Genomic DNA, 19,196 nt, shown 5'->3' with positions numbered 1-19,196 from the left:
GGAAACAGGATGCTGGGCTTGATGGACCCTTGGTCTGTCCCAGTATGGCATGTTCTTATGAAATGCTGGTATAGGCTGTTGCCAGTTTGGTGGGGGGGCACTGCATTTTATGCAGAGTGCCAATAATTGCCCCCCAAAATTGGTGGGATTGTTGTAGCTTACACCTCTCTGAAGCAATATATTTCAAATGATTTCAGAATATATTACCATTTTTAAATTCCTTAATTATAACATCAGTAAATTTAAAACTGGCTATTCATGAATGCTAAATTGATTAGCTTGTACCTGGGCAACTTTTAAGTAAAGTGATAGAAGCAGGCTGTTGCGTCCGTCAGTCTCAGACAGCTTCGCCCGACATGCCTCACCTCTATTTCAGCCTTCTCCACCAGCCTCGGGAGAATGGCGTCCGTAGCGTCTCTTTGCCGCACTCTCCGGCTTCCCCTGAGCAGCTCTGGTGCGGCGTCCCGCCATGTTAACCTGAGGCCTCCTAGGGCGCATGCACGCCTCACGTCTTGTAACAGTGTTGGCTCGAACCTCGGGAGCGTCCTCCTCGAGTGATGTCACTGCTTCCCTATTCAAAAGGTTGCCCATTTGCTGACTCTCGCCGAGTTAGCAACAGATTGGATTCGTTCCGGTCTGAAGCTGCTCTGCCGCTTCTAACACTGCTGGAAGCCACCTTCACCCTCCGGGGTTCTACTAACCTGGGTACCCACTCCTTGGGGGCCCTTTGCTTATTTCCAGGTGCCTATCCTATATACAGGTACTCGCTCCTCGAGGGCCTGTGCGTCTATCCTGGTGCCTGCTACCAATTCTTCAACCTGCTGGAACACTATGTATCAGCTACAGAGAGTGAGTACAACTTCTCCCAGTCTGACCATCTACAGCTCCTCGCTGCTCATCTGCATTGGGCCCTACGCCACCGTTGTGGAACGGGTCTCCTCTGTCGAGGATTACAGACTGTTAATACCTATCCTCTCTCTACTGCTCATTGGGAACTCTTATCTACTCAGCTACCAGGGAGTGTGTTATAACATCTGCCAGTCTGCCTCTCCTACAGTGCCTTACTGGACATCTGCATCGGGGCCTTTCACCACCATTGTGGGACGGGTCTCCTACGCCAAGGATCACAGACTGTTGCTATCTAATCTACTTTCTACTGCCACCTCTGGTGGACCACACTAGCTATATAATAAAAGATATATTATCTGTGTTTGTGCATCTGAGTCTAGCCCGGTGCTTCAGTTCCCTATGGGCTCCTCCCCGTAGGAGATACCATCACTGTTGCCCCTGAGAATCCACCAAACACCTCGATATCATAACACAGGGATATTGGAAACTGAATCCAGATTCAGACCTCCTCCTTGTTTAACTGCCTGATATTGAGAATATGGCGAGAAGGAAGACTGCCGCAGGAAAGCTGCAGATTCAAAGTGCTGTCCTGTACTGTACAGTGTGTCTCAGTGCGAGCAGCTGTTTGCAATTGCCACTCAGTCTAAATACACAAGCAAACAAAATGGCTCAGTTGCTAACTTACCATGGAAGAACATAATGTTTAGACCTAATTAATTCAGGAAGTCTATTAAAACAGTGCCACCAAGAGGATACATTGTGTTGTTTTTAGAATACTTATTTAAAGAGTACGATATCACCATAATATGGTAAAGCTGTAGTCTTTCCCTGGGAATATTTTTCAAGAAAATCTGTCATGTATTAAAATATGAAATTTTGCTTTCAGTTTCGTATCCAATGAACCTTTGAACTTAATAGAAGATTCACAATTGCTGTACTGTAATGTATATAAAGTAAAGGAGCACCAGCCCAAAGGGGTCTTTGTCCCCCAGCACCAGTGGTAAAGCCGGGTCAGGGGCAAGCAGCTGATTTACTGCCAGAATTGCAAGTGCTTGCCCTATGCCTCTTATTATTCTATGCCTAAAAAGGTGGGGCAGTCACTTAATGATTGCAGAAATGAAACAAAAGTGTTCTTGAAGCCTCCAGTCTCCTCCTGAAAGCCCCCACTCCCCTCCTTCCTGCTACACCTATCCACACTTTCATTCATAGAGCCCGTGCACTATCGATAGCCGGGCCGACCCTCTGGAACAAAATGCCTGTTGAACTACGGCAAGAAGAATGCCTCAAATCTTTCAAGCGGAAGCTCAAGACCTGGCTCTTTGCAAAAGCATACACTTAATTTTTCACTATACCTCACCACTGTCCCCACTCTCCACATTCCTCCCCTGTTTCCCATTCTACCGCCCCTCTCTCCCCTCCCCTTTTCTCCGCCACCTTCTTTTCTTTCTCTCTGCCCCCCCTCTTTCCTCGCTCTCCTCCCTTCTCTTCCCCATCTTATCTCCTAGCCTGATTAAAATTAACCTCATAGTTTTCTTTCTTTTGTACATATGTATATAATTGCAAACTTTGTTTATAATTTTATTGCAAAACTTCCCATGTTATTGTTCCCCCTCTCGTTAATGCCTTGTTATCATGTTTTTACTGTTCAATGTAAAGCGCCATGCCGTGCGTTTGTTTTTGCGTTACAATGTGAACCGATATGATATCCTGGATGAATGTCGGTATATAAAAATTTTAAATAAATAAATAAATAAATAAATTTCTCACACGTCTTCCATGTGCATGCACATTCGTTATCACAAAACTCTGTCCTTTCACTCTGCTCTTTTAAGATTCTTAAAAGACACACAAGACTGATAGATAGAAATATGCATTCACTTACCCTCTCGTCCATAGACCTGGAACAATGGACAAACTATGGATTGATCACACACAAAAGGCATGCAAGACACAACACAAGCCATGGAGATGCCTGTTTGTTTTTCCTTCTCCTCTGTTTCACTATCTTCCTTCAACTTCCACTTCTGGGGTCAGTTGTTTTCCTGCTTCTCCCCTCAGCACTGATAATCAACACCCCCCGCTGTGTTGGGCTTCCTTTTATTTTTTCAATAAAGACCAGCGTGGATTGCAGGAAAATATCAGCCCGGAGGATTTGTTTCAAAACTAGCCCATAGGGCAGACCTGGGCAAGGGGCGGCCCGCGGGCTGAATCCGGCCCGCCCACTGCTGAGAGCAGACGGGGAATGAGGCACTGCTGCCTTCCCTTGCAGAGGGAAGGCAGCAGATCATTCTCCGCTCCCTCGCTCCTCGATTGGCCGGCCAATCGGGGAGCGAGGGAGCGGAGAATGAACTGGTTTTTTTTTTACAGCGTCCCGGGGGGGGGGGGGGGGGGAGGAGGGAGTGACTCGAGCGAAGGCACGCTGTCCGATTGGCCGGTGCTGGGCAAGCCTTGCCCAGCACCGGCCAATCGGGCAGCGTGTCTTCGCTCGAGTTTCTTTCCTACATATGTCACGGAGTTTTTTGCCGGTCCGCGGCGCGCGCTCCCGGTCTCTCCCGCTGCCGTTGCCGCTGGGCTGTCAGCACGTTCAAGCCCAGTGGGAATGGCAGCGGTGTTGGAAGAAGCTGTGGCACAGCCTTTTCTTCTTCCCGCGCCTGCCCCCCCCCCCCTCCCGTGACCTGAAACAGGAAGTGATACACGGAGCGGTGTGCGGGAAGGAGAAAGAGCCGTGCCGCGTCGGCTGCAGCATCGGCCCCCGAGCAATTGAACCAGCCGGCAATCGAGAAGAGTCAGCAGCATGAGCCCCCCGCAGGCCAAGAAAGAAGAATCCCTTCGGCCGCGGGAGGCTCATGCTGCTGACTCTTCTCGATTGCCGGCTGGTTCAATTGCTCGGGGGCCGATGCTGCAGCCGACGCGGCACGGCTCTTTCTCCTTCCCGCGCACCGCTCCATGTATCACTTCCTGTTTCGGGTCACGGGGGGGGGGGGCAGGCGCGGGAAGAAGAAAAGGCCCAGCCGCGGGTGCCACAGCTTCTTCCAACACCGCTGCCGTTCCCACTGGGCTTGAACGTGCTGACAGCCCATTGGCAACGGCAGCGGGAGAGACCGGGAGCGCGCGCCGCGGACCGGCAAAAAACTCTGTGACATATGTAGGGGGAAGAGGAAGTGAGTAAGAGAGAGTGAGAAGCAGCCAGCCAGCCAGCCTGTGTGTGATTGAGTGGTCAGAGAGCTGATGTGTGTGTGTATGTGAGAGACAATGAAAGTGATTGCTCAGGAAGATGACTGATGTGTATGTGAGAGTGTGAGGCATTAGTCAGGGAGGTGACTGATGTGTGTGTGTGTGTGTGAGAGAAAAAGCATGGAAGTGAGAAGTCTGGGTATGTGGGAAAGCATGAGCATAAGAAGCCTGGAGTTGTGGGAGTGAGAAACCTGGGTGAGTGTGCATGCATGAGAGAGAGAGAGACTGCTTGGTAAGGTGACTGTGTGTGTGAGAGAAAAAGACTGGTGTGTGTGAATGTGAAAGAATGTGATTCAGGGAATGAGAAGCCTGTGCACGTGGAGAGTGAGCATGGAAATGAGAGAGACTGGTGTGTGTGTAACAGAGAGAAAGTGATTATGGGAATGAGAAGCCTGTGCATGTGAAGAGAGTGAGCATGAGAGTGAGAAACCTGGGTGTGTGTGAGACACAGCATGGGAGGGAGAAGCCTGTATATCTGAAAGAGAACTTGGGAGTGGGAAGCCTGTGTGTGTGTGTATGCATGAGTGAGATCAGGTGACTGGTGTGTGTGTGTGTGTGTGAGAGAGAGAGAAAAAGTGATTATGGGAATGAGAAGCCTGTGCATGTGAAGAGTGAGCATGGGAGTGAGAAACCCGGGTGTGTGTGAGACACATCATGGGAGGGAGAAGCCGGTATATCTGAAAGAGAACATGGGAGTGAGAGACTGGTGTGTGTGTGTGTGAGAGAGAGAGAGAAAGAAAGTGATTTTGGAATGAGAAGCCTGTGCATGTGGAGAGAACAAGCATGGGAGTGAGAGACTGGTGAGTGAGTGTGTGTGTGTGTGTGAGAGAGAGAGACAGAGAAAGTGATTATGAGAGTGAGAAGACCATATATGCAAGTAGAACACGGGAGTGGGAAGCCTGTGTGTGTGTGTGTGTGTGTGTATGGCATGAGAGAAACTGTTCAGGAAGGTGACTGGTGTGTGTGTGCCAAAGACTGTTTGGGAGATGATTGGTGTGTGAGAGACAGAAACTGGTCATGGGGGCATGACTGGTATGGTGTGTGTGTGAGAGACATGGGCACTAAGGAAGAGGACCATAAGTATAGAGCTTAGCTTCTACTGCTGCTTCTGGTGTGTGCCATGGCCTGCAGGGAAGGGGAGTAGGAGAGCTGCTGGAGGGGGTAAGTAAAGGTGGCTTTAAGTTTATTTTTCTTGACTGCCATTTTAATTGTGTGATGTCTGCTTTTTTGAAATATTTTATTGGTGTTTGGAGAATGTTTAATAGTTTTTATGAGTTTTTAATTGTTGGATGTTATTCTGTTCATAGCTGTTTAGAAACATTTATTCTGCTTATTAGTATAGTTTTACAATTATTTCTGTTTGGGGATCTATAGCTGCTTGTTAGTTCTGTTTTCCTAATAAGAGGTGTATTGGTGTTTAGGGTCTGATGTAATATTTGTAGTGTTGCCTTTTCATAGATAGGGTTGCTCCTGTTTGAGTGTATTCCATAATACAGGTGTAAGTGTGTGCGGATTAGTTTATGTGCATTACTACAGATCCTGGGAGTATGTTAGGTCGGTTCTGTGTCTGTTACCGAGATGAGATATTTTGCTAGCATGTAAGCGTTTGTATCGGTCTTATTTGTTGTGTTTTCTCAGAGGACATACATTGGTGGTAAACTGCTGTCTTTTCATAAGTAGGGCTATTGAGAACTGAGTTAATTATATTAGTCCGGCCCTCTAAAACCATCCCAATTTCTCATGCGGCCCCATGGGAAAATTAATTGCCCACCCCTGAGCTAGAGGATGTGAAAAGGGCTGGAGAGGGTGAGAGAGACAGAGTATGTGCTGGGAAAGTGAGAAGAGCTGGAAGATGTAAGAGGGGATCAGCTGGTGGCGGACGTTGAGAGAGGATGTCCTCTGGAGGGGAATGGAGGTTATGAGAGAGCATCAACTGGAGAGGGTGGAGAATCAGTTGGAATGAGGGGATGGTGATTGTTACAGATGAACCACACCCCCACTCTTCTGGTTTGGTCATCCTCTGGGGTCATGTGAATTTTCAATTGATAGAATAAGGTCACACTGGCTAAAAGTTTGGGAAGCTCTGGACTAGGGTGATTCCTAGCCATTGGCTTTGTGAGGTGTATAATATATAAATGAGTGCTTGCCCTTTGCAAGGGGCCGGTCACTGAGGAAGGAGCTCATGGAGTAAGAGCATCTGGAGAGTCCAGGCCACAGTGTGTGAAAGGAGAAACAAGTGCTTCACCTTGGAATGCTTCTCTTGTCTGAGAGCGTGTTATAGAGGCATAAGGAGAGACCCACTGTGGATTACAAGTTGGTGATGTGGGTGAGGAGCGCCTGGCTACTTTCAGCAGCTCAGAGGTGAATAGGAGTAAAGAGTGAAACTGGAGAAACAGCAAGGTGACCTATGTACCTGGATTTGGAAGTTGTACGGAGGAACTGTGTTTGTGTGTGGGGGGGGGAGTGTCTGGTCGGTCCTGGTGGAGAGGGACCAGCTGGATATTTCAGCACAGGGCTCAGGACTGACACTGTGCCCAATGGGCCAGGGGTGTACTGTCCCTGGAGATGCTCCTGAAGAATGATGCCTGGATTTAAAACTGTTTCAGAGGTGAGAGTGCAGTTGGTGTGATTTCTGTGTGACAGAGAGGAACATTTTGCCTTGGACCCCCTCGGGGTATAGAAGAAAAGGGATCCTGTGAAGGGATATTGGCGTGTAAGTGTGAAAGAGACTTCCCCTGTGGAGTTATTGAAAGAAAGGAGACAATTGGAAAATTAAGCTGGGACCCCAGAGGTTCTGTGAATAAAGAAGAGTAAAATAGTGATATTTATTTATTTATTTTAAATTGTTTGTATATCGCCTTTGCAAATAAAAATTTAGTCAAAACGGTTTACAGTTTAAAACATACATAATCTGAATAAAAACAATAAAATACATTTCTACTGATAAATCCGAGGAGTATAATATTTGGGATTGTGATGTTTGATCAATATGATCAAGATGACCACTGTAGTGACTACTTATTTGGATTGTGATTATGACAGAATGATGTTACTGAAGTTATTTTTGTGTTTTGAAATAATCTAGTTTTTGGAGCACAAGTACAGAGTAGACATTGGAGGTTATGGACTGTTTTATGTGAGCGTGTCCTCTACCCAGTTTGAGCCCTGCAGAGCATTCTGCACCCGCCTAGCCCACCATGCCTGAAGACTGAGACATACCCCACCCTGGGTGAGTTACCTCATTACTCCCCAGGGCTAGGAAGCTAACTCTTTGGTACAGAGGTTACACTATTCAAATACTTTTTTTTAACATATGCAGGCTACTTTGACTATGAAAACATTTGCATTCAGTGACAGTACCTTTCAAACCGGCCCACTAGCGCAGTTTGGTATGTGTGTGTTGGCGCATGCCCAAGTAACTCAGGCATGTTAGAACTTGCGCACACATATGCCCGCACGTTCTAAAATAGGCTGGTCGCATGCACATGTGTACCCAATTTTAAGTGAGTGAGTGCCTAGTCGTGCGAATCCTGATTCTGCTGCGTAAGTCAGGGTATTTTATAACGGGCACGAGGCCATCCCATTGCTAGTTTCACCAATTCGAACCCAGTTAAGAGCTAGGTCCTCCAAACCTCCCAGATTTGATAGCCTGCACTCCCCCCAGTTACCCCAGACTCTTTAAATCCTGCAGAAATGGCTAATTTCTTTTATTTGTTACGCCTCCCCCATAGCAGAAGTAAAGTTACGTGACAGTGGACCTGGGCATCCGCCGGGGCGCGTAAGTATTTACGCTCACATCTCTTCACCATGCCCCGCCCCACCCAGACCATGCTCCTTTTTGAAATCAAGTGAGATGTGCATGCAGTAGGAGATACACGTGCATTTGGGTGGCTTTTAAAATTCAGTGGGCATGCTTGAGCCCGGCTTGTGTGCGCATCTCCCGATTTTGGTGCGCCGGGTTTTTAAAATTCACTTTTAATAGTGTTAATTATGGATTCTGCTAGATTAGTATTATTGCCATTACATGTCAGTATCCAACAACAAGGAAAAAAATAGACAATGCAGGTTCTAAAAACAAGATGACTTGTTCAGAATTGTATGCATTGAGCTAGTTCACTGTTTGGTGTGTAAGAACTAGCTTCTGTGTGAGCTGTTATGAAGGAGACTTACTGCCATGGTTCATAAAGCCCTGAAAGCTTTCAAAGTGAAAATTTGTCTAGTTTTGTATTGAAAGGCAGTTGTTTTTAAATGGAAGCTATTGAGCATTTGCAAATTTCCTTTCAAAATAATAAGCCACATTAGTGTTATTCCAACAGTGTCAATATACTGTCATGAACCAAATGATGCTTATAACCTCACTATACCAGTCTGTCAGGTCATGTCAGGCTGCTGACATGGCACCTTTAGTCATTGACCTAGAACTTGTTTGGAGCTTGCTTCCTTTTCCTCACAGGGAAATCAAGGTAGAGGCTGTCACTGGCCCCAGCTTGGTACCTTTTTTTTGTTTGTTTTAGAAAATTACCACTGCTCAATACTGTCTGAGATAGAAGTAAGGGGCTCTGTGCTTTGCATTCACAAATTAGACATTACTGAAACAATGAATTAACACTTGCGCTTTTGTGCTTGTTCACAGATTTGCAAGACAGTGAGAGAAGGAGAGAAAGCAGCAGACCCTGTTCCCCGTTTCCTCAGCTTTCTGGAATCAACTCCAGCTCCCGAGTCAAGCTCTTGTGGCAAGGATAAGAGTTCTGGTGTAAGGCGATGCGCTCAAGGCTTGGGGGCCGAATTCCGTGCTACCTCGCGCAGGACTACAGTTTCTAGTTTTATCACTGGAGCTTTGCTAGAAGCAACAGCATCTTTGGGGGCAAGAAGTGGTTCCCCGAATCTCTTTGGAGGCTCAGCTGGAAGGACGATGCTTAAAGGTAACCATACTTGCAAAATAAGCTTACTGGCACTGTATTGCATCTGGTTTACAGTGGAAGGTGTATATTGTTGGTAAATTACACTGACTCTTCATTCAGGGTGTATACCTTTATATCACTGGCTGTACTTCTAGCCCTTCAGAAGCACATATGAAAAGTGTCTAGGCAATGCTTTGAGATTTACTCTCTCCCATGTTACTCTTCAAACGTTTATACCTGTTAAGGGTGAAAATCCTGAGCCCCACGTGAAGGAACGTCATTGTGACCAGTTAACATAATCCCTCTTTCTTTATCTTTTGCCCCCGAACCCTGGGGCAGACTACAGCCTGGAACTGTGTGCTGTTGCCCCTGCCGAACTTCCAGGTGGCGAAGTGCTGCACCGTGAATGTTTTCGTAGTGTGCGAATTAACCCCTGTTGCACATACAGTTCTGAAATGTACATGAGGCCAGCCTCTGTGAGGGCACCATGGTTGTTTATTTTGAATTTTGATTGAAAGATAAGTGCAAAATAAGCTGTGCTGTGATTTTGCCTCAATGGTTGAGAAATCAGTCCCTCCTGAACGGTCCCTTGTTGGGTCTTATTGGAAAGATATGTTAGCAAGAGTAACTGCAGAGACCATTCATTTTGTCTTTAGTGAGGGAGTAAGAATAATGACTGCTATAGCAACCTTTATTTATACTGAGCTCATTTTCTTGTTCAAACAGTCAAAATAATTTCCTGGCATCCCATTAAAGCAAGAATCCACTTAAACCGAGTCTGCGCCGTAATTCCTTATAAGTATTTGTACAACTGTCATGTTACAAGCAAGCCTAAGGCCATTTTCTCAGGAACATTTTTCTTTACCTCTGATGTTGTTCTGAAAGTTGTATTAGCATGGTAGGTAAGTACTGGTGTGATGACATTTTATGGAAAAATCTTTGTATTCAAACACCAAGTCATAACAGCCAAACAAAACAACCAATTAACAATGATACAGAAGATAATCAGTACCATAAGTCAGAAATTCACATCAAAACCTGATGTCCAATATCTTCCTAACTCCCCCCACCATCCACGCTCCCTTCCACCAGTATCCTATAATTATGCCACCAATCCGATTTTCAAGGAGTTTACAGTTGCTCTTCTCAGTTGAGGTGAAATAGTCAAGAAATGGGCACCAAACTTGTAAAAGTTTATGGCTTCCAAAATTACTCTTGAGCACAGATAAGTTTTATATGTTCAGGTGGCTAATCATTTGTATACAGCACTGAATTAAAGTTGATGGTTCTTTATAGATCCATTGTGTCAGAATACATTTTTAAATCATATAACAGGGCTTTCTGTAGGAATAATAGGAGATCATTATCTTGCCAGTCATAGATATCAAAAATATCCAACAAACACAATGCAGCATCTAACGATACTAATTGGCCTGCCCATTGAGAAATATGTTGAAATACCTCCTCACAAAATCAGTTAATAGAGGTGTGATAACATTTTAATTGTATAATAAGGGGTTATATTTGAAAGACCTTTCCAAAGTGAATTCTATGTGTAAACTGGACATCATCAAAATATTGACCTTAGAAAACAAAGTACACTCTAAACTACAGGTACTGCAGTGCCTGTATTCCTCACTCCAGGGCCTAGCCTTGCTTGGTTTCTTCCCTTTGTTAGCCTTGTTCCTAGGTTTCCATTCTGTTTTCTTCAACAGCATTATGATTTATTTTTAAAAATAGGTCCTTTTTATTACGACCAGGCCCTTTGTTTCCTGAGATCAATAAGGCATTGTTTATACTTTATACATTAGATGTATCATAGTGATATTAGCCCAGTTTTACAGTAATCAGCACAGCAGTGTGCAGATTCATTTCAGATATTTTGAGGACTATGGGTAAACAGTGAGAGCCTTCAAAAAATGCAAGAAATAAAAAAAAATCAACTAAAGACATGTTATCCTATTGAATTTGTTTTATCTTGTGAGCAAATTATGGAAAAAAAATGTATGTTCCCTGAAATGCGTTGAAACACATTTAATTGATTTTATATTCTGAGAAATAAAATGTTATTGATCGAGTTTAGTGACAGTTTAATTAGAGTACTTTTACATGCACATTGCAACTCTTTTGAAGAATGGATACAGGACAGTTTATTAAGTTATACCGACCGGGGTGCTAGAAAGATAGAGAATCTGATTCCTTAGGATTGAGCAATCTGGGGTACAGAACATGGGAACTAACCCAGAGAGAAATAACAGAACACTGAACTAGATTGAGCAGAAGCATGGGTATGTAAGATGGTTCAATCACTCTAAGTAACTAGGAATGTCCTTCAGTCTATTGAATGTGTTACTTCTTTTCATTCTACTGTTGACACATCATCATGCTAAAAAACTCAACAAATAACGTTCATTCAGAAGGAAAGTAACACATATTGTTATAGCCGAAACATTTTTGTTCACCAAACGTGTTACTATTTAGATCATTTTATGTAATTATCATGTGGTTCATAGCAAAAGTCATTGCTCCATGAAATTTGTAAATGCTACTTAATTTGGCCTTTTCATAGATAATTGTGATATGAAATTATAGATTCATGGTGATGATGGTGAGTTATCTATTTTAAAAAGATATTAAAGATAGAATTGGTAGAAGAGACACAAGAAAAGCAAGTAGGCAAGAGCCAGTCAGCATGCAGTGATTTTGATCTTTATTTTGTCAATAGTGTTAGTAAGAACAAGGTGAGATTATACATGTTTTCTGAGCAGTATTTTTTTTTAACAAGTTGTATGTTTTTTTCCATCTTACATATAGCTCATTAATGTAAATGAGGATTGTGCTGTCTACTCAAGTGAGCTTTTGCATGTTTAGTGATTAAAACTTCTGAGAGGTACAGATCAAATATTGCTTTCTTTAAAAATGGAACTAAATGTATTTTAGTACCAGTTCATAAGCTTAAAATAGATCTTGATTTCATTCATGAGAAATTGAATTCCAAGTGTGTAAGAAATTGAATGACCATTGTCAAATATTGTTTGATGAAATAAGAATTAGAATTATTCAGTAGAAGATCCTGTTTAGAGTAGATTAATTTCATTTTTTTTGTAACAAACAATGAAGATCTTTTTGGAAGTTTTGGAAAAATAGTGGCACATGTATATGCTTTTCTAATGTATGTTAGAGTTTTGTGGCACTGCAGACCAGTCAAATGTTTCTCACCTCTTGGCAAAAAGATAAGTCCTTAAGTTTTTTTTAAAGCAATGAAGAAAAGTCTGTTTTACTTGCATAAAAAAATTTAAAAGTGAATTGAATCAAAGACTTATGATGATAGTGTTTCCCTGTAGCACCCAGACTGTTGAGATGTAATTATTTGAGGTCCCTGTAGTCATTAAGATTCTAGGTATTGGGTTGTTTTTTTTGCATTGGTGTATTTTCACAACCCTCGGTGTGATTTTGTAGTGATTTACACACTAGAGTTGTACTGTATGCCAGCTTCATCATGGATTGGCTGTCAGGTTTTATGTCAACTGGGTTTTTACTTGTTAAATCCAAGTTCTTCCAGAATTTTTGTTAACCACTTTCCTACTTTGATAGTTTCTCATAGTGATGTATTCAGCTTCACAAGTAGATAAGCACCCCATCTGTGATTTAACAGCTTTCCAACTAATTGCTACTTGTGATAGTTTGTAAACATAACCTCTGAAAGATCTTCCATCTTGAATCCAAGAGTTACAACTTGTATCTGAATAACCAATAATTCTTTCTCCAGAAGCTTTGTAGCACAAAATATTATCTTTTCTTAGTTGAAGATATCTGAGAATATGTTTAGCCATCTTCCAGTGTTCAGTTGAATAGTACTGAAATAATAAACTGGCAAAAATCAAATGGAGTACAGGACCACACATTTAAGTCATAAGGCAACGAAGAGGAAATGTGTGGTAACTCCTTCAGTTGTCCTCTAATGTAGAGTGATCACAGGAATTCAATTATTCTGGATATTTATTGAGAACTTCAAAGGTTGCAGACTTACAAATATAAAGGTATAAATAGCAAACAGTTTGTCCTCTGACATGGTTTCAAGTTTCACTGGAAGTCTGCGTTGGGAGGGGCTAGAAAGTCAAAGCCTCAATATTGTAGAATAAAAACACTTCATTTCTGTTATGTTTTTGTAAGGATGTGAACCCTGGGCCGAGATGAGAGATGTCTCCGCCTACAGGGAGGAGCCCTGTGAGCCTCACCCGTGAATAGGCGTGGTCTCAGCGGCGTAGGACACAACTGTATGATAGAGACTTTATTATGAAGGAAGGAAAAGCAGAGCCTGCAGAGCGGGAGATGCATATAGTACAGTGCTGAGCAATGGTGTATACCCAGAGTGATACTACTGTTGTGAAGATCCGGTAGTGGCCCGCAGAACGGGGTACGCCGAGGATGACTGTGCTGAAGATGATGATGATGAAATAGTCTGAGGTGTAGGAACCCAGAAGTGGATCTTGTAGCTGGTACGGCAGTACCCTGCAGCACAGGGTATACTGGAACAACTTCTACTGAAGAGGAACGGTAGTGGCCCGAGGCACTGGGTACACCGCAGAGAAGCTTCAGCAAAGCTGTATCGTTGAAGTCTGCAGTAAAGTTCCCACAAGTGGTAGTTCTAGGAGAGTGACCCGAGAAGCGGGTCCAGTAATAGTTCAAGGCAGGAAGGCCCTCCGAGGAGCCAGATAGCCAGGAACGCGGAGAGACCTCCAAGGAGCGGGTACCCAGAGCGTCCACACGCCAAGACAGGAATCTGGAACTGGAAGTCCAAGAATGGAGCAGATTCAGCAACGAGGGAACTCCTTGCTAACTCATTGAAGGAAAGGGACTGTCAGCTTAAGTACAGCAGCGAGTTGACATCATCTGGAGGGGATGCCCCGAGGTTCCCGCCATGACGTGTACAAAGGAGGCCCCTTAATTCCTGAGACAAGATGGCGGTCGGCAGCGCCCATGCCATCCCGAGGACGCCGGGGAGATCGGCGTAGGCCGCCATTCTTCCTAGGATTGATGGTGCAGGGGAAAAGGAGATGAGTATGAGTGGTCGCAGCCGTCTGCAACTGGGCGTAACAATTTCCTTATGAGGACAAATACAACGCATAAAATGTAAACAGAGGAAATAAGCACCAAAAAAATATACATACATCCTCAAAGGGAGTAAATTCCATCATTCAAGAAAGCTCTTACAGAGGTGCTGGAACCATCAGTATTTATCCTAGAAAGACAAACTTAAAACTGCATCAAAACACATACTGACCAATCAAACGTACCAAATATGAAAATCCTTGAACAACCCAGAACCAATCAGGAGACATGAAGCACTTTCACTGTATGGATGAGGTCATGTGATATAAGGTAGCCAATCAAAAAGACAGGATAGCTAATGTAACCCCAATATTTAAAAAGGGCTCCAGGGGCAATCCAGGAAACTACAGACCGGTTAGCCTGACGTTAGTGCCAGGAAAAATAGTGGAAAGTGTTCTAAACATCAAAATCACAGAACATATAGAAAGACATGGTTTAATGCAACAAAGTCAGCATGGCTTTACCCAAGGCAAGTCTTGCCTCACAAATCTGCTTCACTTTTTTGAAGGAGTTAATAAACATTATGGATAAAGGTGAACCAGTAGATGTAGTATACTTGGATTTTCAGAAGGCGTTTGACAAAGTTCCTCCTGAGAGGGTTCTAGGAAAAGTAAAAAATCATGGGATAGGTGGTGATGTCCTTTCGTGGATTGCAAACTGGCTAAAAGACAGGAAACAGAGAGTAGGATTAAATGGACAATTTTCTCGGTGGAAGGGAATGGGTATTGGGACCCTTACTTTTCAATATATTTATAAATGATCTGGAAAGAAATACGACAAGTGAGATAATCAAATTTGCAAATGATACAAAATTGTTCAGAGTAGTTAAATCACAAGCAGATTGTGATAAATTGCAGGAAGACCTTGTAAGACTGGAAAATTGGGCATCAAAATGGCAGATTAAATTTAATGTGGATAAGTGCAAGGTGTTGCATATAGGGAAAAATAACCCATGCTATAGTTACACAATGTTAGGTTCCATATTAGGTGCTACAACCCAAGAAAGAGATCTAGGCGTCATAGTGGATAACACATTGAAATCATCGGTTCAGTGTGCTGCGGCAGTCAAAAAAGCAAACAGAATATTGGGGATTATTAGAAAGGGAATGGTGAATAAAACTGAAAATGTCATAATGCCTCTGTATTGCTCCATGGTGAGACTGCACCTTGAATACTGTGTACAATTCTGGTCGCTGCATCTCAAAAAAGATATAATTGTGATGGAGAAGATACAGAGAAGGGCTACCAAAATGATAAGAGGAATGGAACAGCTCCCCTATGAGGAAAGACTAAAGAGGTTAGGACTTTTCAGCTTGGAGAAGAGACGGCTGAGGGGGGATATGATAGAGGTGTTTAAAATCATGAGAGGTCTAGAACGGGTAGATGTGAATCAGTTATTTACTCTTTTGGATAATAGAAAGTCTAGGGGGCACTCCATGAAGTTAGCATGTGGCAAATTTAAAACTAATCGGAGAAAGTTCTTTTTTACTCAACCCACAATTAAACTCTGGAATTTGTTGCCAGAGGATGTGGTTAGTGCAGTTAGTATAGAAACATAGAAACATAGAAATGACGGCAGAAGAAGACCGAATGGCCCATCCAGTCTGCCCAGCAAGCCTCACACATTTTTTCTCTCATTCTTATCTGTTTCTCTTAGCTCCTTGTTCTATTCCCCTTCCACCCCCACCATTAATGTAGAGAGCAGTGATGGAGCTGCATCCAAGTGAAATATCTAGCTTGATTAGTTAGGGGTAGTAGGGGCAGTAACCGCCACGATAAGCAAGCTACACCCATGCTTATTTGTTTTACCTAGACTATGTTGTACAGCCCTTGTTGGTTTTTTTTTTTTTTTTCTTCTCCCCTGCCGTTGAAGCAGAGAGCCATGCTGGATATGCATTGAAAGTGAAGTATCAGGCACATTTGGTTTGGGGTAGTAACCGCCGTAACAAGCCAGCTACTCCTCGCTTTGTGATTGCGAATCCTTTTTTTCTTCACCCCTGTCGTTGAAGCTATGCAGGATATGCGTGAAGCATCAGTTTTTTGTTTTTGTTTTTTTTTTTCGCCTGCCGTTGAAGCAGAGAGCTATGCTGGAAATGCGTGATGTATCAGTCTTTCTCCCATGCCGATGAAGCAGAGAACCATGCTGGATATGCATGGAAAGTGAAGTATCAGGCACATTTGGTTTGGGGTAGTAACCGCCGTAACAAGCCAGCTACTCCCCGCTTTTTGAGTGCGAACCCTTTTTCTTCTCCCTTGCCGTTGTAGCAGAGAGCTCTGCTGGATGTGTGAAGTATCAGTTATTCTTCTCCCTGTCATTGAAGCAGAGTGCTATGCTGTATATGCATTGAAAGTGAAGTATCAGGCATATTTGGTTTGGGGTAGTAACCGCCGTAACAAGCCAGCTACTCCCCTCTTTGTGAGTGCAAATCCTTTTTTCCATTACCTCTTGCTGTTGAAGCTTAGAGCGATGTAGGAGTCACAGTAAGCATGTGTATGTTTATTTAATAAGGGTATTGTGTCAATAGCCATCATTCTGGCGAGTCACCCACTCTTCATTGGCGGCCTCTTGACTTTATGGATCCGCAGTGTTTATCCCACGCCCCTTTGAAGTCTTTCACAGTTCTGGTCTTCACCACTTCCTCCGGAAGGGCATTCCAGGCATCCACCACCCTCTCCGTGAAGAAATACTTCCTGACATTGGTTCTGAATCTTCCTCCCTGGAGCCTCAAATCGTGACCCCTGGTTCTGCTGATTATTTTCCTACGGAAGAGGTTTGTCGTTGTTTTTGGATCATTAAAACCTTTCAAGTATCTGAAAGTCTGTATCATATCACCTCTGCTCCTCCTTTCCTCCAGGGTGTACATATTTAGATTCTTCAATCTCTCCTCGTATGTCATCCGATGAAGATCCTCCACCTTCCTGGTCGCCCTTCTCTGTACCACTTCCATCTTGTCTTTGTCTTTTTGTAGATACGGTCTCCAGAACTGAACACAGTACTCCAGGTGAGGCCTCACCAAGGACCTGTACAAGGGAATAATCACTTCCCTTTTCTTACTCGATATTCCTCTCTCTATGCAGCCCAGCATTCTTCTGGCTTTTGCTATCGCCTTGTCGCATTGTTTCGCTGTCTTCACATCATTAGACACTATCACCCCAAGGTCCCTCTCCTGCTCCGTGCACATCAGCCTTTCCGCCCCCATCGAGTACAGTTCATTCGGATTTCCACTCCCCATATGCATGACTTTGCACTTCTTGGCATTGAATCTCAGCTGCCATATCTTCGACCACTCTTCCAGTTTCCTTAGATCCCGTCTCATTCTCTCCACTCCTTCCGGCGTGTCCACTCTGTTGCAGATCTTAGTGTCATCCGCAAAAAGACAAACCTTACCTTCTATCCCGTCCACAATGTCGCTCACAAAGATATTGAACAGGACCGGTCCCAACACCGATCCTTGCGGTACACCACTTAAAACCGCTCTCTCTTCAGAGAAGGCTCCATTTACCATCACACATTGTCTTCTGTCCGTCAACCAATTTGCAATCCAGGTCACCACCTCGGCACTCACTCCCAAGCTTCTCGTTTTATTCACCAGTCTCCTGTGCGGAACCGTATCAAAAGCTTTGCTGAAATCCAAGTAGATGACATCTAGTGCTCTTCCTTGATCCAATTCCTTGGTTACCCAGTCAAAAAAGTCAATCAAATTTGTCTGACAGGATCTTCCCCTGGTGAATCCATGCTGCCTCTGGTCCATCAATTCTCCAGACTGTAGATAGTTCACTATTCTCTCTTTCAGCAGTGACTCCATTACTTTTCCCACCACCGAAGTGAGGCTATAGCTGTGTTTAAAAAAGGATTGGATAAGTTCTTGGAGGAGAAGTCCATTACCTGCTATTAATTAAGTTGACTTAGAAAATAGTCACTGCTATTACTAGGAACAGTAACATGGAATAGACTTAGTTTTTGGGTACTTGCCAGGTTCTTATGGCCTGGATTGGCCACTGTTGGAAACAGGATGCTGGGTTTGGTGGACCCTTGGTCTGACCCAGTATGGCATGTTCTTATGTTCTTATTAGTATTGACAGTATAGTCTGCATTTCTTTATGTCAATGTGTAAGATTCAACTTGGCTTTCCTAAATCTTTTAGTTGAATATTAGTCTCTAGAAAAATCTTTACTCCTTGTAGTCTTGTCATTTATTGTTATTACTAGCATGTCATTTTCATAAATAGCTAGTGTAGCAATTTTTTCTCCTTGTAGCAGTATATAGTTGCATTGATCTGTTTTTATTTGTTTCTAATCCTTGTCGTGTAGTATTTGGTCTGTCTTCTACTATGTACAACCTGATTATTTTAATCCATATATTGCCTTTTTGAGCTTGCAGACTCTTGTTATCTTTTCATCTTCATTAGTCCATGAAGGTTGCCTCATGTAGATAACTTATTGTAGTTCTCCATGAGGATACTTTGCTTTTACATTAAATTGTTACATAATTAAATTTTCTTTATTTGCTAAAGTCAATAATAATCTAAGAGTTGTCATTTTCATTATCGGTGAATATGTTTCTTGATAGTCTGTCCATAAAGCTGATTATAACCAGTGTCCCCAGGCTCCTCTGATTCTATGGCAGTAGGATAAACTACATAACTAGCCTCTTACTGCATAATTAATTGCTGCATAATCAACAAATCTGAAGCCCCATCTCCTAATTCAATCATCTGAAGAAAGCTACAGGTACCTGCCTTCAGTCCAAATTCTCTTGAATTCCTGCTTGAGCCCCTCTCCTCACAAGCAGCCTCCAGGGAACAGGAGAAGAGGGAAGGAAGGCTTAGGCTGGAGGTTTTCACCCTCCCTCCTCTTGTCCTTACTGATTATAGACTTTGTCAAGGCCTACCAAGTGAGAGTCAATACAGCTTCAGTGGCTTATCTTCGAGTTACTTCTGATGAAGACATATGCAAAGCTGCTGCTTGATCATTTGTTCACACCTTTACATCCCAGCATGTCAGAGACACAGTAACTTTGGACAAGTTCTTCTGCACTGTCTGTTCACCCAGTAGTCCATTCTCTACTGATGGGTTCCAGGTTGTCTGTTTTAGTAGTTG

At 43.4% G+C, this 19,196-nt stretch overlaps 1 protein-coding gene across 3 annotated transcripts in view; it reads left to right on the top strand.

Moving 5' to 3' along the window:
- LOC115095757 (1-phosphatidylinositol 4,5-bisphosphate phosphodiesterase epsilon-1-like) overlaps positions 1-9,679 on the top strand; it is a 304,874-nt gene extending 295,195 nt beyond the window's left edge. For all 3 annotated transcript variants that reach the window (XM_029609876.1, XM_029609877.1, XM_029609875.1), the window contains exon 3: positions 8,717-9,679. In XM_029609876.1, the coding sequence (XP_029465736.1) occupies positions 8,717-9,082 (366 nt within the window). In that variant the 3' untranslated portion in view covers positions 9,083-9,679. The remainder of the gene's footprint in view (positions 1-8,716) is intronic.
- The last annotated feature ends 9,517 nt before the right edge of the window (positions 9,680-19,196 follow it).

The sequence above is a fragment of the Rhinatrema bivittatum genome, chromosome 7, assembly GCF_901001135.1.
Source record: "Rhinatrema bivittatum chromosome 7, aRhiBiv1.1, whole genome shotgun sequence".
Classification (NCBI taxonomy): Eukaryota; Metazoa; Chordata; class Amphibia; order Gymnophiona; family Rhinatrematidae; genus Rhinatrema; species Rhinatrema bivittatum.
This window is presented reverse-complemented; position numbering and strand designations above follow the sequence as displayed.